Source organism: Catharus ustulatus, chromosome 10, assembly GCF_009819885.2.
Source record: "Catharus ustulatus isolate bCatUst1 chromosome 10, bCatUst1.pri.v2, whole genome shotgun sequence".
Classification (NCBI taxonomy): Eukaryota; Metazoa; Chordata; class Aves; order Passeriformes; family Turdidae; genus Catharus; species Catharus ustulatus.
Window position 1 is genome coordinate 1,765,218 of NC_046230.1, and position 14,871 is coordinate 1,780,088.

The 14,871-nt window shown below is 42.3% G+C and overlaps 1 protein-coding gene across 1 annotated transcript in view; it reads left to right on the plus strand.

The window, feature by feature from the left end:
• Positions 1–14,871, plus strand: part of LOC117000876 (glypican-5-like) — a 335,608-nt gene that overhangs the window by 113,753 nt on the left and 206,984 nt on the right. The window contains exons 4-6 of the mRNA XM_033068932.1: positions 3,945–4,075; positions 8,379–8,438; positions 9,979–10,104. Of these exons, the coding sequence (XP_032924823.1) occupies positions 3,945–4,075; positions 8,379–8,438; positions 9,979–10,104 (317 nt within the window). The remainder of the gene's footprint in view (positions 1–3,944; positions 4,076–8,378; positions 8,439–9,978; positions 10,105–14,871) is intronic.

The following is a 14,871-nucleotide window of genomic DNA, read 5'->3' on the forward strand; positions in this document are numbered from 1 at the left end:
TGTTTATGTATTGCTCAACTCTGCTACCAGCAAAATGCTCATGGTAGGAAACATATTCCATAAGGAAGAGAATATTTAAAAGAAGGCAAAATCAGAGGTTATTTGCTCTCTTGTCTGATTTTGTTCAATAAGATAAAGGCAGTGGCAATGAGCCATGAGCCCTGACTTTCATTTTATCATATTTTATCATTAGCTTTTGAGCACTGGAAATTAATGTTTTACAACATCTCCAGTAGCAGGTGACAGCCACCCCAAGGAGAGGATTCTGTGTTTCCATAATAAACTCTGGTTGTTGCTTGGACAGCATAAAATCATAAATTATATTGGTTGGTTTCTTTTACTGTGGATGATAAGTGATGCAAGGATATCTCTGACTGAGCAAGTGAGAGCTCCTTGTGAGCTTGCAAGTCAGAAAACTCAAATCCGATTTCCCCATAATTCAGTGTTTCTCACTTCCCTCACTTCACTTCTAACTTGGCAGCTGGAACCTGAATTGGAGCAAACTCCAGTTCTGCTTTGAAGAGTCTTTGTGGTCCTTGTGGGGCACAGCAGTGCTGGAATTGGGGCTGGGGGATGTCATTTGTCAGAGGTGTTCTACAGAGCTGGGCTGTGGACAAACTGAGGGACAGAAACCTGCAGGCAAATGTGTCAGCATTTTAATAATAACAGCAACTCAAAGCCCAATCACTGGGAAAATCTTGTATTTTAAAACACTGATCTTCCCATTACAAAAATCAAAGAAAATTACTGTTCTCAAGTAGTGAAAAGGTCTCCTGCTTTAGAGAGATAGGATTCTCTTGGTATCTAGAAGGGCACGACATTTTTCCCATGTTTGATTATATCAAATATATTAAATATGACCTCAGTGTTTAAGGTTACTCAAGCTCTAAGAGTTCAAAAAGATTTTGGATGAGAATTTTTCCATTTATTTGGTTAAGCCTCTGTAATAATTGTAAATAGTCATTCTTTTAAATAAAAAATAGTAAGAGGTCAAAAAATGTGTATATATATGATTCTGCTTTTCAATACCTAGAAAAATTCACAGCAGAAAAAATGTTGCTATGGCTAGAAAAACAGATATTTAAGAGGAATCATTGCTGTATAAGAAAAAAGCTTTAGGATGAATGAAAGTGTTAGAATTGTGAAACATGATCGTAATTTAGAAGTTAATGAGGAATACCAGTTTTCAGCTGTTCACTGTTAGAAAACAATGCTTAAATATCGTGGCAGAGAGAAGCAGAATGACCTCAGGGTCCTGCCATTAATGAGGGATGATTTGCTGTTTGTAATCTAAGATTAGCAGACTTAATTTAAATTTTAAAATCCAAGAAAGGGGCTCAGCCATTCTTTATTTTGATTCCTGATTATTCCAATTAGGGTAAGAACTTCCAAATTAGGGTAAGAGCTTTAAAATTCCAGTCCCCATTTCCAGGTGCACTGTTCTTGCTGAGGATGGTGAGGTTTGATTCACCAGCTCTGGGTTAAACTGGCAGTGCCCTTAGGATGGGAGGGAAACTCTGTGTCCCTCACTGTTAGCACACAGGGAACTTGGAGCAGAAGATTCCAGGTGCTGCAGTTCCAGAAAACACCTTTTTGAGTTTTTTATGGTGTGCCTCATGCTCTTCAATTCACACAACATTATCTTATTTTTCATAAATGGCCCATCGGGAAGTTGAGATGGTTTTTCATACATGAGTGTTCTCATTTGTGCTATCAGCTTTGTGACTGCTCAAATTACCTGGCAAAATTCAGGCTTTTCTTTTGTTTTGTTTTGCAGAAAAATACATGTTGAAGAGATGTGAAAACTAGTCCACATAAATTAAAAAATTAAAAGTCAGATTTCTGTTTAACTCATTAAAAATCTGAAACAAATATACCAAACAGGGATAACCAGGGCTGCTGGGACTGCCTGGCCTGGGACAGGCTCGGGCAACTGGTCTGAGAAGAAAGGCACTTGAAAGTCTGTGTGACAAAAGAAGTGTGATTTTTCCTTTTAGGAACAAATAACTTTATTCTTAATGGAGCAGAACTGGTTAAAATTTTCCACTGAGAAAATTTTTTCCTTCAAATAATGTGGTTTTGTTTGATATGTAGGAAACTGGTACTACTGCTTAAAAGAAAGCCCTAAAGCATGGGTTTGGCGTAGAAAATATGGAAACCTGGACAATCTAAAGAGTCATTGCTATAGAATCAAAAAGTCAAATCAAAACAAAGCTGGTGTTCTCACTTGGATGCTAACTGTTGATTCACAACAGAAACGATGACTTGCATATCTTTGAATCTTCTTTCAGGAAAAACAAAAAGCTTGAGAGTTCTCCATTGCTTATGTATATGAGAACCACATTGCTTTTGGAAACCACTCTGATTTTAGTTGGGAAAAACTTTCTCAAATGCATAGTGACAAGATTGGAGGTGTATGTAATTTGAAGACATGAACTTTAGTGACATGATGTAATCTGAGATGGATTTGGCAGAGACCAATGCTGGGAATTGGGGTCTGTGTGCTGCAGGAGACCTGGGAAGCCTGGTGTGGAGGGGAGAAAGCATCCTGTGCAGGAATGTGGTCCAGCTGTGTTATACCCTCTGTCCAGCTCTGGAGGGTTTAAAAGGCCTTTTTGTTTTATATTTTCATTTGCATAAGTGAGGGTTTTTTTCTTTTTCTAGAAGGGGCTGACAGACTATTTAATTTCTCAAAGTTGCCTTTTAAAACAGCTCTGTGCTAGTCCCTGGTGAGACCAGACCAGTAGACTCAGTGCATGGTGTTGAGTGAGGCAGCTGGCTCCCACCCTGGCTGCTGCAGATGGGTCAGGATTAATCCTGGATGCTCCCATTCTATTGCTGCAGTTTTAGCTTCTTCACAGCATATTATACTGGACTGTGCTGGAACTCATACAGCTAAAGCAGACAGTCATGCCTACAGAGCTCCCAATTTCCCACACTGTTTGCCCGTTTGTTCAGAGGAGGATGTCTTAGCTTCACAGAGTTGTGGTTTTTCTGCAGGAAATGGGCTAAGGCAGAGAAAACTGTCCTGTGCTTGAGCTGACATCTGCATCATAGTGGTGCAGAGGGATGGAGAGAGTTGCCTGAAGTCATCTGTGGGCTGAAACACCCAGCAGGCTCCTAAGGGTTCTAAAGATGCAGGGAAGTGCACAGAGCAGTGAGAATCCATCTGACCCTGGCTGGTTACTGTGGGACCTTGAAGAAGGGACACCAAATGCAGGGCTGTGTGGGATGATGGATTCTGTGGGATTCAGGTCATTGGTGGTACCATGCTCAGGAGGATTTCCTTTGTGGTCTCTTCATGTTTACTCAGGGATTTAAGTGTAGGTAAAACATCCCAGGTTACTCATTTGTGGATTAGAAAGGGAAGAGACTTGTCTTCCTGTTGTCACTTAAAGCTGTTACTGCAAGTAAATGTGTCAGGACACACAAGCAGTGTCAGATCCACGGTGCAGAAAGGATAAACACAAGCTTGCTTTCTCCTGAACTGATACTAAATCCCTGTGAGGCTGGAAGAATTGGTTATCTTCTTATTACAAGCCCCTTCAAACTCCAGATAGACTCTGCTCTTTATGCATGGGGCAGACGTTCCACCAAAATCCTTTCAGCTTTGGGTATGTTTCTAAATGAAAGTTTAATTTGCCAATACGTCATCAGTCACTATTTCAGCCTTTCCAACTGTGCTGTAGTCCAGGTAGCCACAGAGAAATCCATGACTGCTCACTTTCTGGTGTTCTTTGCCCTGCCTTGGAATTTGGTCCTTCTTTTGCAAGGCATTTGTTTGCAGCTGCTTGAAGGAAGAATCCTTTCTGTCCTTCCTTTCTCTCACCCAATGTCTCATGCAGAACACCAACTGCAAGGAACAGGCATGCTTTTGTGGGGTTGTAAATACTGTTTTTTCACTCACATCCCATTTTCCTTTCCTTCCCTTCCCTTTCCTACAGGTTGATAAAGTGTGTGGACAGCCCAAACAGCAAGAAGGGAACCTGTCATCAGCCAGTATTGTGCCAGTGAAGGAAGTGACTGGAACCCAGACGTTTGTGATGGCTCACACCAGCCTGAACAATAAAAGAAGGTAACCCTAGGCTGCAGTTGCTTTGAAACAAGCTCTCAGCCTCATAATCCATGCTGTGGGTTCTGTGTACTGTTAAAGCCAAAGTCACAGGTGTGACTCTCCAGCCACTGCCATCACTGGCAGTCACACAGGGGACTCTGTGGCATCACATTGTGTGTGGCATCACATTGTGGGTCTCTCCAAGAAAGGCCAGACTTGGTATCATTGCTTTACACCAAGGTGTTCATTATTTCCAGAATCTTCCAGTGCTAAGTCTGAGGAAACAGATTTCCACAGCTCTAAAGTATTTAAAATGTAACTACCCAGGTTTGTAAGGACATGAGCTTAGCCAGGGGTAAAGTGGGAAGGAGGAAGGGGTGATAAAGAAAGATTCATCTTCCTGACACCAATCAGTCCCTGATTCCACTGGACTGGGTAGGAGTGATAAGATCCTTTGGAATCTCCTAGTTTTGTTACATAACAGAGAAAGAGCTGAAGGATTTTTTTAGGCTTTTTGTGTCCACCTTGGCTTGTGTTGTTCAGCTGTGCTCCATCTGAGACACCCACAGCTGAGTCCTGCCCCTGGCCTAGACAGGAGTATACCTGCTCCCAGATCTCCTGGGCTTTTCTGTCACTTTACCTTGTGGAGCTCCTGAATTGGCTTTCTCTACATTCTAGGAAAGGATTTTTTTACAATCCCACTCACAGTACAGGAGTAGATGTCAGAGCAAACTGCCCATAAACTCCCAGTGCCTATTTCTGGCACCTTGTCTTCTGTAAGAGCAGAGTTAATTTGGAACAAGCCACGTCATTGGAGTCGTGCTGGGCTCTCCTGTCCAGAAGCAGCAGCTGAAGTGCCCAGGCAATCTGGGTGTATCTCTGGCTGTTGGATAAGTGAATGACAGACAGCAATGTTAAAATTCCCACAGCCTGCCTTCTGGCCTTTCAGTTGTGAACATGAGATTTTTATCCATTTCTGTTTTAATTCTAAGCTTGCGTGAATGGAACAAACTCTGTTTTAAAAGATAAAAGTAATAACAGCAAGTGAAGGTTTTTGAGTGATAGTGATAATTTTTAATCCTTTTGTAAATTAAAAGCAAACCATAGCAGTTTGTGTTAGCGCTTGGAGTTAATCAATTTTTACCATGCAAATCAGAAAAAGAAGGAGCATTACAGAAATTAAATTAGTAACTTCAGCACTAAAAATTCAAAGAACAGTTGTAGTACAATTGCTAAAAAGGGCTTTTAACAGCACAGAGCCCTGGGCCATCTTCTGTGTAACTCACTGACTTGGCTGGGGCTTAACACTGGCAGCCCAAAAGCAAGAATTGCCAACCTGTCAACAGGTGATCTCTTAAAAAGCTGCAGATTCGTGTCTTCAATGGCACAAAAACTGCTTTCTCACATGAGAATCTGCTTCCTCCCCTTCCCAACCATCTAGAATTATTTGGATATTGACCTTCTAAAATGTAAGGCTTGTAAATGGAAAAGAAAATAAACTAGTGTGCTGTAAATTAGTCAGTTTGCCAGAATTGATCTGCACACTGAAAATTAATTTATCCAAAAAATCTAAACTAAGTCCTTACTTATATAATTAGCATGAGAAATTATTGAATTACAGTGTTGATAGGTATTGTGGAGAGCTTGTGCACCAAAAACGAATGATGGAAATATGCCATAAATAGTAAGAAGTGGAAAATTTGAATCTATTCTCCACAACTTCCTATAAAACACATGGCCTGAAGCTTGTACTTCTGCTTCTTGGAAACAATTGGGAAACCATGGAGTGAAAGACACAGTGATTGGCTGCATCAGTGTGTTCTTCATTCTCCGTCATTTAATCACATATGGTATCAATAAAAATCAATTTAAGGTGATAAAAATCTGTACTACATGGTTGAAATAATTTCTGCAGTGGGTTGTGTAAAATGCACTTAGAGTGACAGAAAATTGCTACAGGGGAACCAGATGATGAGAGTAATTACATGAATCTTTTGTGAAGCCTCTCCTTCTGGTGATTTTAAGAAATGGAGAGCAATCCTGTCAGCTGCTGTCAGTTCAGGTGCAAGGTCACCCTGACCCTGCTGAGTCTGTAGGTCTGGGTAATGGACATCCTTCCAAATGATCCTTTCATTCAAGGGCAGTATAGAACACAACTCCAGCCTTTTAGAGAAAGGAAGGAAAAAAAACAGGAATGAGCCAACACTCCCCAAGTACACAGAAAAGCTGTGGCTCATTCCCTTATGTGTCAGAGCATTCCCAAGCTCAGAGAGAAGCTCTGGAGGAGAAACCACAATGCAGTGACCTCTTCTCTTGTGTGCAACCTGCTCAGAGATGCCCTTAAAACCCCAGTGCCAGGCAGCTGCAGATGAATGTTTGCTGCAGAGGTGCTGAGTCTCTGCTAGGCCATGTAAAAAATCAGAAATTCCCAAGGAGTTGGAGAACCTCTGGTTTCAGCTGTGGAGCAGAGCCAGGGCTGCTGGTGCAGGACAAGTGGGGTTGTTGAATGGTGTCCCTTGGCCTGATGTGGCTCTTGGGGGAGACATTTGGGGTCTGGCTGGAGCCAGCCCTCCTCTCCCTTCACTCTTCTACACAGCCAGATCTGTACAGAGCAACTGGAGCCTCTTTTGCAGTAATTGAGCCCTTTTCTTCTGCTCTTCCACTCATGAGTTCCTGGGAGATTTCCTGGGAGATTTCCCATCTCTTTTGATTTTACTCTGCATTCCATTCCTGCATATTTTTTGTTATGCATCACTTAAGTGTCAGGGACAATAATGAAAGATGCTGAAATTTGAATAAATCTTGCATGATCTTGCAAGAAACCATTTCCTGTGATTAAACTGGAAAGCATAAAATTGATTATTATTTTTTTTTACCATTACATATTCGTAGTCAGGGATTAACTGAAACTGGCAGCGTTGCTGCTGTAGTCATATTTTAATGTGGAGGTTACTATAACATGTAATAGAGATGACAAGAAAATTGAAACCATATGATGGTGCAGGGAATGTAAATGGCATGCACAGAATCTCAGTAAATTGGAATGTTATTGCTGAGTTCAGCACAAAGAACTGCTCTAGTCAGGGTTTGGTCTCCCAGCAAAGTTGAATACCTGCTTTTAGCATCTCTACTCCATGGAACATTTCAAACCACTAAACAGACTGGTTACAGAGCTGTATATAAAATGTGTTTAACAAAGAACTATAACATATTAGGTCCCTGGCTGGAGGAAGAAAGCTTTGAAATTAGATTTTGTTGGGATTTCTTTATTGTGCCAAAAATTTACAGATCTTTTATACATCTTAAAATCAGCAGTTTAGGAATTCCTTTGGGAATGTTTGAAGTCAATGATATCGATTTCATTTGAAATAAACTATCTATTGGGTCAGACATCACATGATTTTATTGGAGTCTGAGTAATAAAGTGCTAGTACAAACCAGATTATTAATATCAGACGCACGTGAACCACTGGCCCGGGCCAGCATTTCAGCTGATCCAGATTTTCCCTGTTACAGATTTTCATTTTTTGAGTGGCTGTGTTGGAGTTCCTGCAGGCAGGTCCCCTCACCTGATGGTCAGTGCAGTCCCTCCTGTGCTGGGGCCACTGCTGCCATCAGCTGTCAGAGCTGTGATGGCAGAGCTGCATCTCCTCAGGCTGCTGAAGGTGCTGCTTGCAGTAAGAACACCAAATAATCACCAGGGTTATTTCCACACTTCTTCCTCCACCATAGCCTGAAAGTCTGTATCTCCAGTTTTGCAAAGTTGGGTGTTTTTTTCATTGTGCAATCCCAGTACAGCAAAAAATACCTGTATTAATATTATTTATTAACAGGCAGTAAATTGTTCATTGTACCAGAACATGAATGCTACTGGTTTGTATCCCCCTGCCCGTGGTTCTCATTCTAAACTGTTTGCCATTGTTTTCTTGTACAGCTTCATGTATTTACAGTCCTTCCATTTGGTATCAGTTACACTTAATTTAAGTACCACTGAATTTATTTTCAGCTTTCTGCTGTATGTGCTGCATTTGTAATTCTGCTCTTACTTGGAAATGATTGGGACAAACAGTCTCAGTTGTACTTTTTTCCAGTATTGAATTGACATTTTTGATTGCATGTATACTTTGCAAAAATCTCATGATAATTTTCCTCCTTATTTATTTTCTTATATTGTCCTATGCATGTGCTTGATGACTTTTCTTTCAAATAATTTTTACTTTTCTCTTTTGTTTCTCATTTCTTTCCCTCGTTTGCCTGAATTCCTGCTTCTCCCCTACTCACCAACCTCTCCTGATTGATGCTTATTCTCCCCGGCCTATTCCAGTTCTCTGCCTCTGAAAGCTTCAAAGAATGACAAATCAAGAAGTTTGAAAAAAATCTCTCGGTAAGAATGAAAATGAGGTGACATCCTTTGTTGTCTCTACACCTAGCTCATCTCCAGCTGTAATCTAGGAGCTGGAATACTTTTGATTGCTGCTTTTGCATTGTGGGGCACTGGGAAACTCTACATTTTCTCCCCTAGTGTGTTTAGTTTCCTAGTCATGAAAAGTAAATATTTTCACTCAGTAAGACTGACAGTCAGACAGAGAATTCTGCATTTGCTGAAGTACTGCTTTGAAAATGCCAGAGCTGAGAATGCAAAGGAGTGTAAACCTCTAGGGGTGTGAGCTGAGTAAGGCAAGCTTTAGGCTCTGAAAAGGGTGCTGGTTTCCTCCTTCAAAGAGCACTGATTTAGAACCTGTGAAATCTTTAGCATCTGTGTTTCCTTTTGGAACTGACCCTCTTAGGTTGTTCTGCCAGAAAACCTCCTGGCTGGGCCTGGCTTTACTCTAGAAATACTCAGATCTCATATTTGTAACTTGGTAGTCAAGAGGTAGAAATGCTGATTACCTCTTTGTAAGCCCCCAAATTCCTGCTTTTTCCTTTGCTTCAAATCCCAGCTTTCCTGCTCTGTTAGGTTCAGTTAGTTTCTTAGGAGCATATGATGACTGATTTATCTAGAGCAGGATTTCATCACAGAAGGTACATGGGATGGTTAAACACTTTTGAGAAAATATAAAGTATAAAGATGGCTGTGGGGAGAGATGACCACTGCCTCAACCTTGCAGGGATAGATATTTCCCTGAGGACTTGGATGTTGTTTAAAGCACCTGTTAATGCTAAGGAGTGATAAATCCTGTCTGGTTTGTGCTGAGCTCCATCCAGCTGTACCCCAGGCACCTCTCCAGTGCCTGCCAGGCTGAAACACTGCAAAGCAGAACGAGTCCTTTGGCCTCCCCAGTGGAGTTGTGAGACAAGCACAGAGCTCAGTGATGGCTCCAGCTCAGCCTGTGTCCTGAATCCTGTTCTGCACAGCTGTAACATACCAAACAGGAGCTTCTAAAGCAGTGCAGCAGGGTAATTCCTCATTCTAAAATCCTCTCAGTTGTGTGCTGAATTAACACTTGTTTTGTTAGTTTGTTTTTATAGCTACCTCGGTCAGGAATAGATCATAGGTATAATCAGATTATAAAAGAGGTAGCAGTTTGCCCTCAAGGCATTTTTCCATACACATTCATTTAAAATACACTGTCTGTACTGGCCATGACTTTTATGATGATGTTTTCTCAATGTTTTTTAATTTTTAATTTTTAATTTAATTTTTTAATGTTTTTCATAAAGAGTAGGTGTAACCTTTTTTTTGATGTAGTAAGAGATAGTTAACACAATGTGTTAAAAGCACCCTTTATGTGTGCAATTTTGTGTATTGACACCAGACTAAATAAAATTGGATGATCTATATGGAGTAAAAATACAGAAGAAATAGAAATTAATTCAGACTTGTTATTTTCTGAAGTGTTGATCTGGTGGAGGGTTGGGCTGGCAGGGGGTTTAAGTGCAGAGTTTCCTGGTGTGTTGTTAACTGTGCTCTTCCTGCATTGCAGAGAGTTCATCAGTTACATGAAGCGCTCCCAAACCTTTTATGCCTCTATAGCAGAGAGGCTTTGTGATGGAGACCTGGTGATGAGAGACAGCTCGACCTGCTGGAATGGAGAGGATGTTGTGGAAAGGTAAAGTCATGAGTAAAAATGTGCTGTAATGGTGAAAAAGGTGTCTTCACATCCTTCTGATGGTTCAGCATTCTGAGGCACTGCTGTTGGCACCCTGAAGGGTCAAAACACCTTTCCAGTTTCTCAGCTAATCTTTTTCCCCTCTGTATTTTCTTAGTGTCTTTCCCATCACCCTTTAGACTTAAACTGGAATATACACTTGCATTTCCACGAGCTGAACTTGCTGTTGTCATTGCTTTTACTCTGTAAAACATGAGGCAACATCACCCTGAGGAGAAAAGAGATGTTTAGAACACAACTGTATCTTTACTGTCACTGTCAAAGTATACATCAGATTTAGCACTGAGAGCTGCTTGGAAGTGTGCCAGTGAATGTTCTCCAAACAGTTCTTCTTGTCAAAACTGGGAAGTTTCATGGCATTGTGTTGGCTTTCATGATGTTTCTTTTTGAAGTGGATTTGTGGTCTGTAGCAGCTATAAAAGACAAAATTCTAGCATTCTGTTTTCTTGCTTTAAAACAATTTTCATGGTCACAAGTTGTTTTGTAGGAGCTTACTGAATAATTCCAACGTGGAGCAAAGATGTGACACTTACTGTCTGTCCCATTAAGGGGGGTTCTGACTCCCACATAGCTCTGTTGAGTTTGCTCATGTGTGAATAACTTCAACTTAATTACAGCTGAGCTATTTAGAGATAAATGCATGTCTAACACATCCAAAAATAACTTCAATATTTCTATATATATTGTCATTACAAATTAATTGTAGGGCATATGTTTGAAGATTTTGGCTACAAAGCAATATTCCAAATAATGATTGCAATGCTGGTTGAAGTTTGTACTGTAAAAGTAATGGAGAGGAAACAGGAAGAATATCAGTATTTCTAATCAGTATTTCCATATTAGAATCTCTTTTGCTTGTGACAAGTTGCTGGATACACAGTTAACTTTGAGAACAAGCAGCTTTCTGACTAAAAGGAAAGCAAGAAAAGCCAAACAAACCAACCCAAAAATTTTCTGTATCAGTTTCCTGGGAGGGGGGAAGTTACTTGTAATTTTTATCTTAGTTTGTTTTAAAAAAAACCAAACCACTTGGATTACTGATACACGTTTTAGAAAGGCATGAAGGGGAAAGCCGATGTTACTTTGTTAGTCTGTAAATTTCCCAGAGCTGGAGACATGAAAAATTTCAAGTTTGAAAAGGATGGGAATCTGGGAAAAGTAGCAGGGTAAAGACTAACAGGGTCCCCATATGTTGAATTAAAAAGGAAAAATAAATGAAAAAGGAAACATAAACAACCTACCTCAAAGATGGCAGCAGCAAAAAACCCAAGCCCAGCCCACCACCAAACCTAGATCCATGTCTGTAGTTAACATATTTAGTGGAAAACAAAAAGGTTAAATTCATATCAGGCAGCTAAATAATATAAAATATAATAACACATAAATATTGTACATTTATGTGTTCTCTGCCAGTGTTGATTGCCTGGGCAGCCAGCAGTGCCACACAGCAGCACACATAGATCTCCTGCTTGCTGGCACATTCTGCTCCTTTTTCCACCTGTTTTACAGGCTGGGCTTGTCACTGCTGTCCCCATGTGGGACATAAACCTGTCCTGGTGGTGCCTGAAGATGCATTCCTCTGCTCCTCCTGCTCTCCCAGGGCATTAAATACCAGCAGTAGTAAACAGCTCTGAACTCAAAATAGAGCCTTTTTATTGACTGTGGGTCAGCAAATGGATCGCCCTGCTGGCTCTGGCTGAACTTGAGTTTAGGGTTACTGGGGCTGTGGGGCTGGCACAGCTGCAGCTCCTGGTTCCTCCACACTCCTTGCATTTCATACTGCTGCTGCAAAGCCGAGCATTATTTATGCTCTGTGCTAACTGGCACGCCAACTCTTTAGGAAAAACAAACTGGAACTTTAAAAACAATTTGACACACAGATGCAGCCTGAAACAATAGGAAATTATTCCTCAGAAATGAGGATCGTGCAGTCAGTTGGTAGAGAGGGCACTTGAGGTCTGATAAACAGGATTAGAGTTGTACCTTTTTATTTTTAGTTTAGTTCTTTGGATTGGGTTTTGTCGTGTTTAAATCATTGAGTTTGCAGGAAAAAGAAGTTTGAGCTGCCAGTTAAATACACCATAAAACGAGATTCCCACTGGTTTGGGACTGTGCCTCTAGCCTGCTCTTCAGAGAGCAGGAAGGGATGGCTTTGCTAGGAATCCTCCAGTGTCAGTTCAGGACAAAATCAGAAATATTTGCACTGGGAGTACTTTCTCTTTCTTAATTGCTCTTTTGAGCATCTTGTCCTGAACCAAGACTTCATGTAAGAAATCATCCATGCACTAATGAATTAATGATTAATTAATCAGCCTAATGATTGTTGTGCTATAGCCATTTCTAACTTGGATCCTACACAAAATTGTTGGATCAGAACATCAAACATTGATTTATTTGGAGTGAAGCAAGGAAAACCATTCTGAAAATCACTCTAGGGAGTTTTGTGTTTGTTTCCTCTCCATTTCAAGAGGAAATTTTCTGAGTTTTCAAAATAGATGGTCTTTTTGTTAATGCCAGTTAGCTTGATCTGAAATATCATTGGTGATGGTAGAAGTAGAAAGATTCTGCTGGTCAGACACAGCTTTCCATGGCACTGGTGTCTCCCCAGGGGTGCAGGGTGGGTTTTAGCTGGGGTGGGCTGCTCTGAGTGGGGCAGACTTTGAGGTTGGTATTGCCTAAGCCTTTGAGACACACTAAAATCCTCATTCTCCTTTCACCTTGTCTGCTGTGGTTTTGTAGTGCTGTGAGGAGTCAAAAGGTACAAGTACACACTCCTATCACTGCAGTGTATAAATATATAAATACATAAATACACACTCCTATCACTGCAGTATATAAATGCACACTCCTATCACTGCAGTGTACAGGTTTGATGTGTAGGGGGGACAGGGGAGGAGATATTTTACAGCAGCTGTTTTTCTACCTGGAGTCCCTTTCTCAGGAAACTTCAGTTGTAGGGTAAAAACTTGGACATGTAAATGATTTTTAAACCAGGTTACCTGGAACAGAAAAGAAGGATGTTTTGTAGCAGCCAGTGGGGACCCACACTTTTTTCCTTCCTTCTCCCCTTTGTTCCTTAGCTTGTTTTTGTTGGGATTTTGCGGAGTGGGGGGATTAGGGGACACCTGTCCATGAGCTTGAACAGACCATGCCATGTTTTGTTGGGCTCTCAGGGCCTGTGAGAGCTGACTGAGGGAGGAAATGGCAAATCACAAATTTGACTTTCTCAAAATGTGTTCCTTTAGAGACTTCCAGTTTTTATGAGTGTAGCACTTTCATTGTCCCCTTTCTCATTTCCTTAGGCTTTAGCAAGCAGCATCTGGGTATGGAAAACACAGATAATCATTTAACCTCAGCATATTTAAAGCATGTTTGACTTCCACTGTTCTCATGCCATCAGTCTAAACAATTTAGATACACATGTGACTGTAAACTATGTAAGAAATGCTGTCTCTCTTCTTGCAGTATTTTTCAAGTTTTAGGGTATTTTCCTGGACTTGGGATATTTTGTTGGTTTTGTTCCTTTCTTCCTCACCACAAATTTCAAAAAGGTCAGGGCAGGTTTTGATTGACCCATGTTGGAAAAAAGGTGTGAAGAAAGTAACAGAAGTCAGTGATGTTTATAGATGATCTCTAACCTGCAGAACCTTGTGTCAGAGCATTTGGCTGGATTTCAGCTTTGTAAGATAAACTGATAAGTCTGTATGCTTTATTTTTGTGGGTAGTGATGTGGGGTTTGTTTGTTTTATGTTTTTTTAAATGCAATTATCAAGGAAAAACAATTCTAAGGATTTCAGTCCTGGAAACTGTCAAGAGATTGAACTCAATGTAGGCATTTCATTAAATGTACAGTAATTTCACGACCATAAGGCGCACCCCCCAGGAGCTGGTACATTTCACAACTTTGTAGATCAGATAAGGCGCACCGGACTATAAGGCGCAATTTTTTTTTTGCAGCGAGGAGCCACGCGGCACGCAACAAAGTAACGAATTGCTGGCAGGTGCTCAATTTGCAAACATTTTTCAAAGATCGGTGTAGCCTTTAAATGCAGCCCCAGGCGCCCTCCCCGTGCAACGGGCCCCGGCACTCCGGCTCGCCCCCGGCACCGGCTGGCACGGCTCACGGCACCCGGCTCCCACCGCACGACGGCGCTGCATCCCAGCTTCCCTGCGGCCAGCGGTGGCGGCGACGCTTCCCGTTGCTTCCCCGTGGCCGCGCTGCTTCTCTCCGCATCCCCGGGGCTGCGCCACTTGTCACCGTTTCTCGGCAGCTGCGGGGGCTTCCCCGCTGCTGCTTCTCGGCGGCCGCAAGGGGCTCCGGCAGCGCCGCGAATCGGCGGCCGCAGGGACTCAGGCGGCACCGCTTCGCCGCCGCCGCTTTTCGGCGGCCGCAAAGGGCTCCGGCAGCGCCGCGATTTGGGGGCCGCAAGGGGCTCGGCCGCTGCCGTGATTTGGTGGCCGCAAGGGGCTTCCCCGCCTCTGCTTCTCGGCGGCCGCAGGGGCTCGGTTAGCGCTGGGATGCAGCAGCTGCGGGGCTTCCCCGCCGCCGCTTCTCGGCGGCCGCAAAGGGCTCGGCCGGCGCCGCGATTCGGCGGCCGCGGGGGCTCGGCCGACGCCGGGATGCGGCAGCCGTAGGGGCTTCCCCGCCGCCGCTTCTCGGCGCCGCGGGGACTCGGCTATCGCCAGGATGCGGCGGCCACGAGGGCT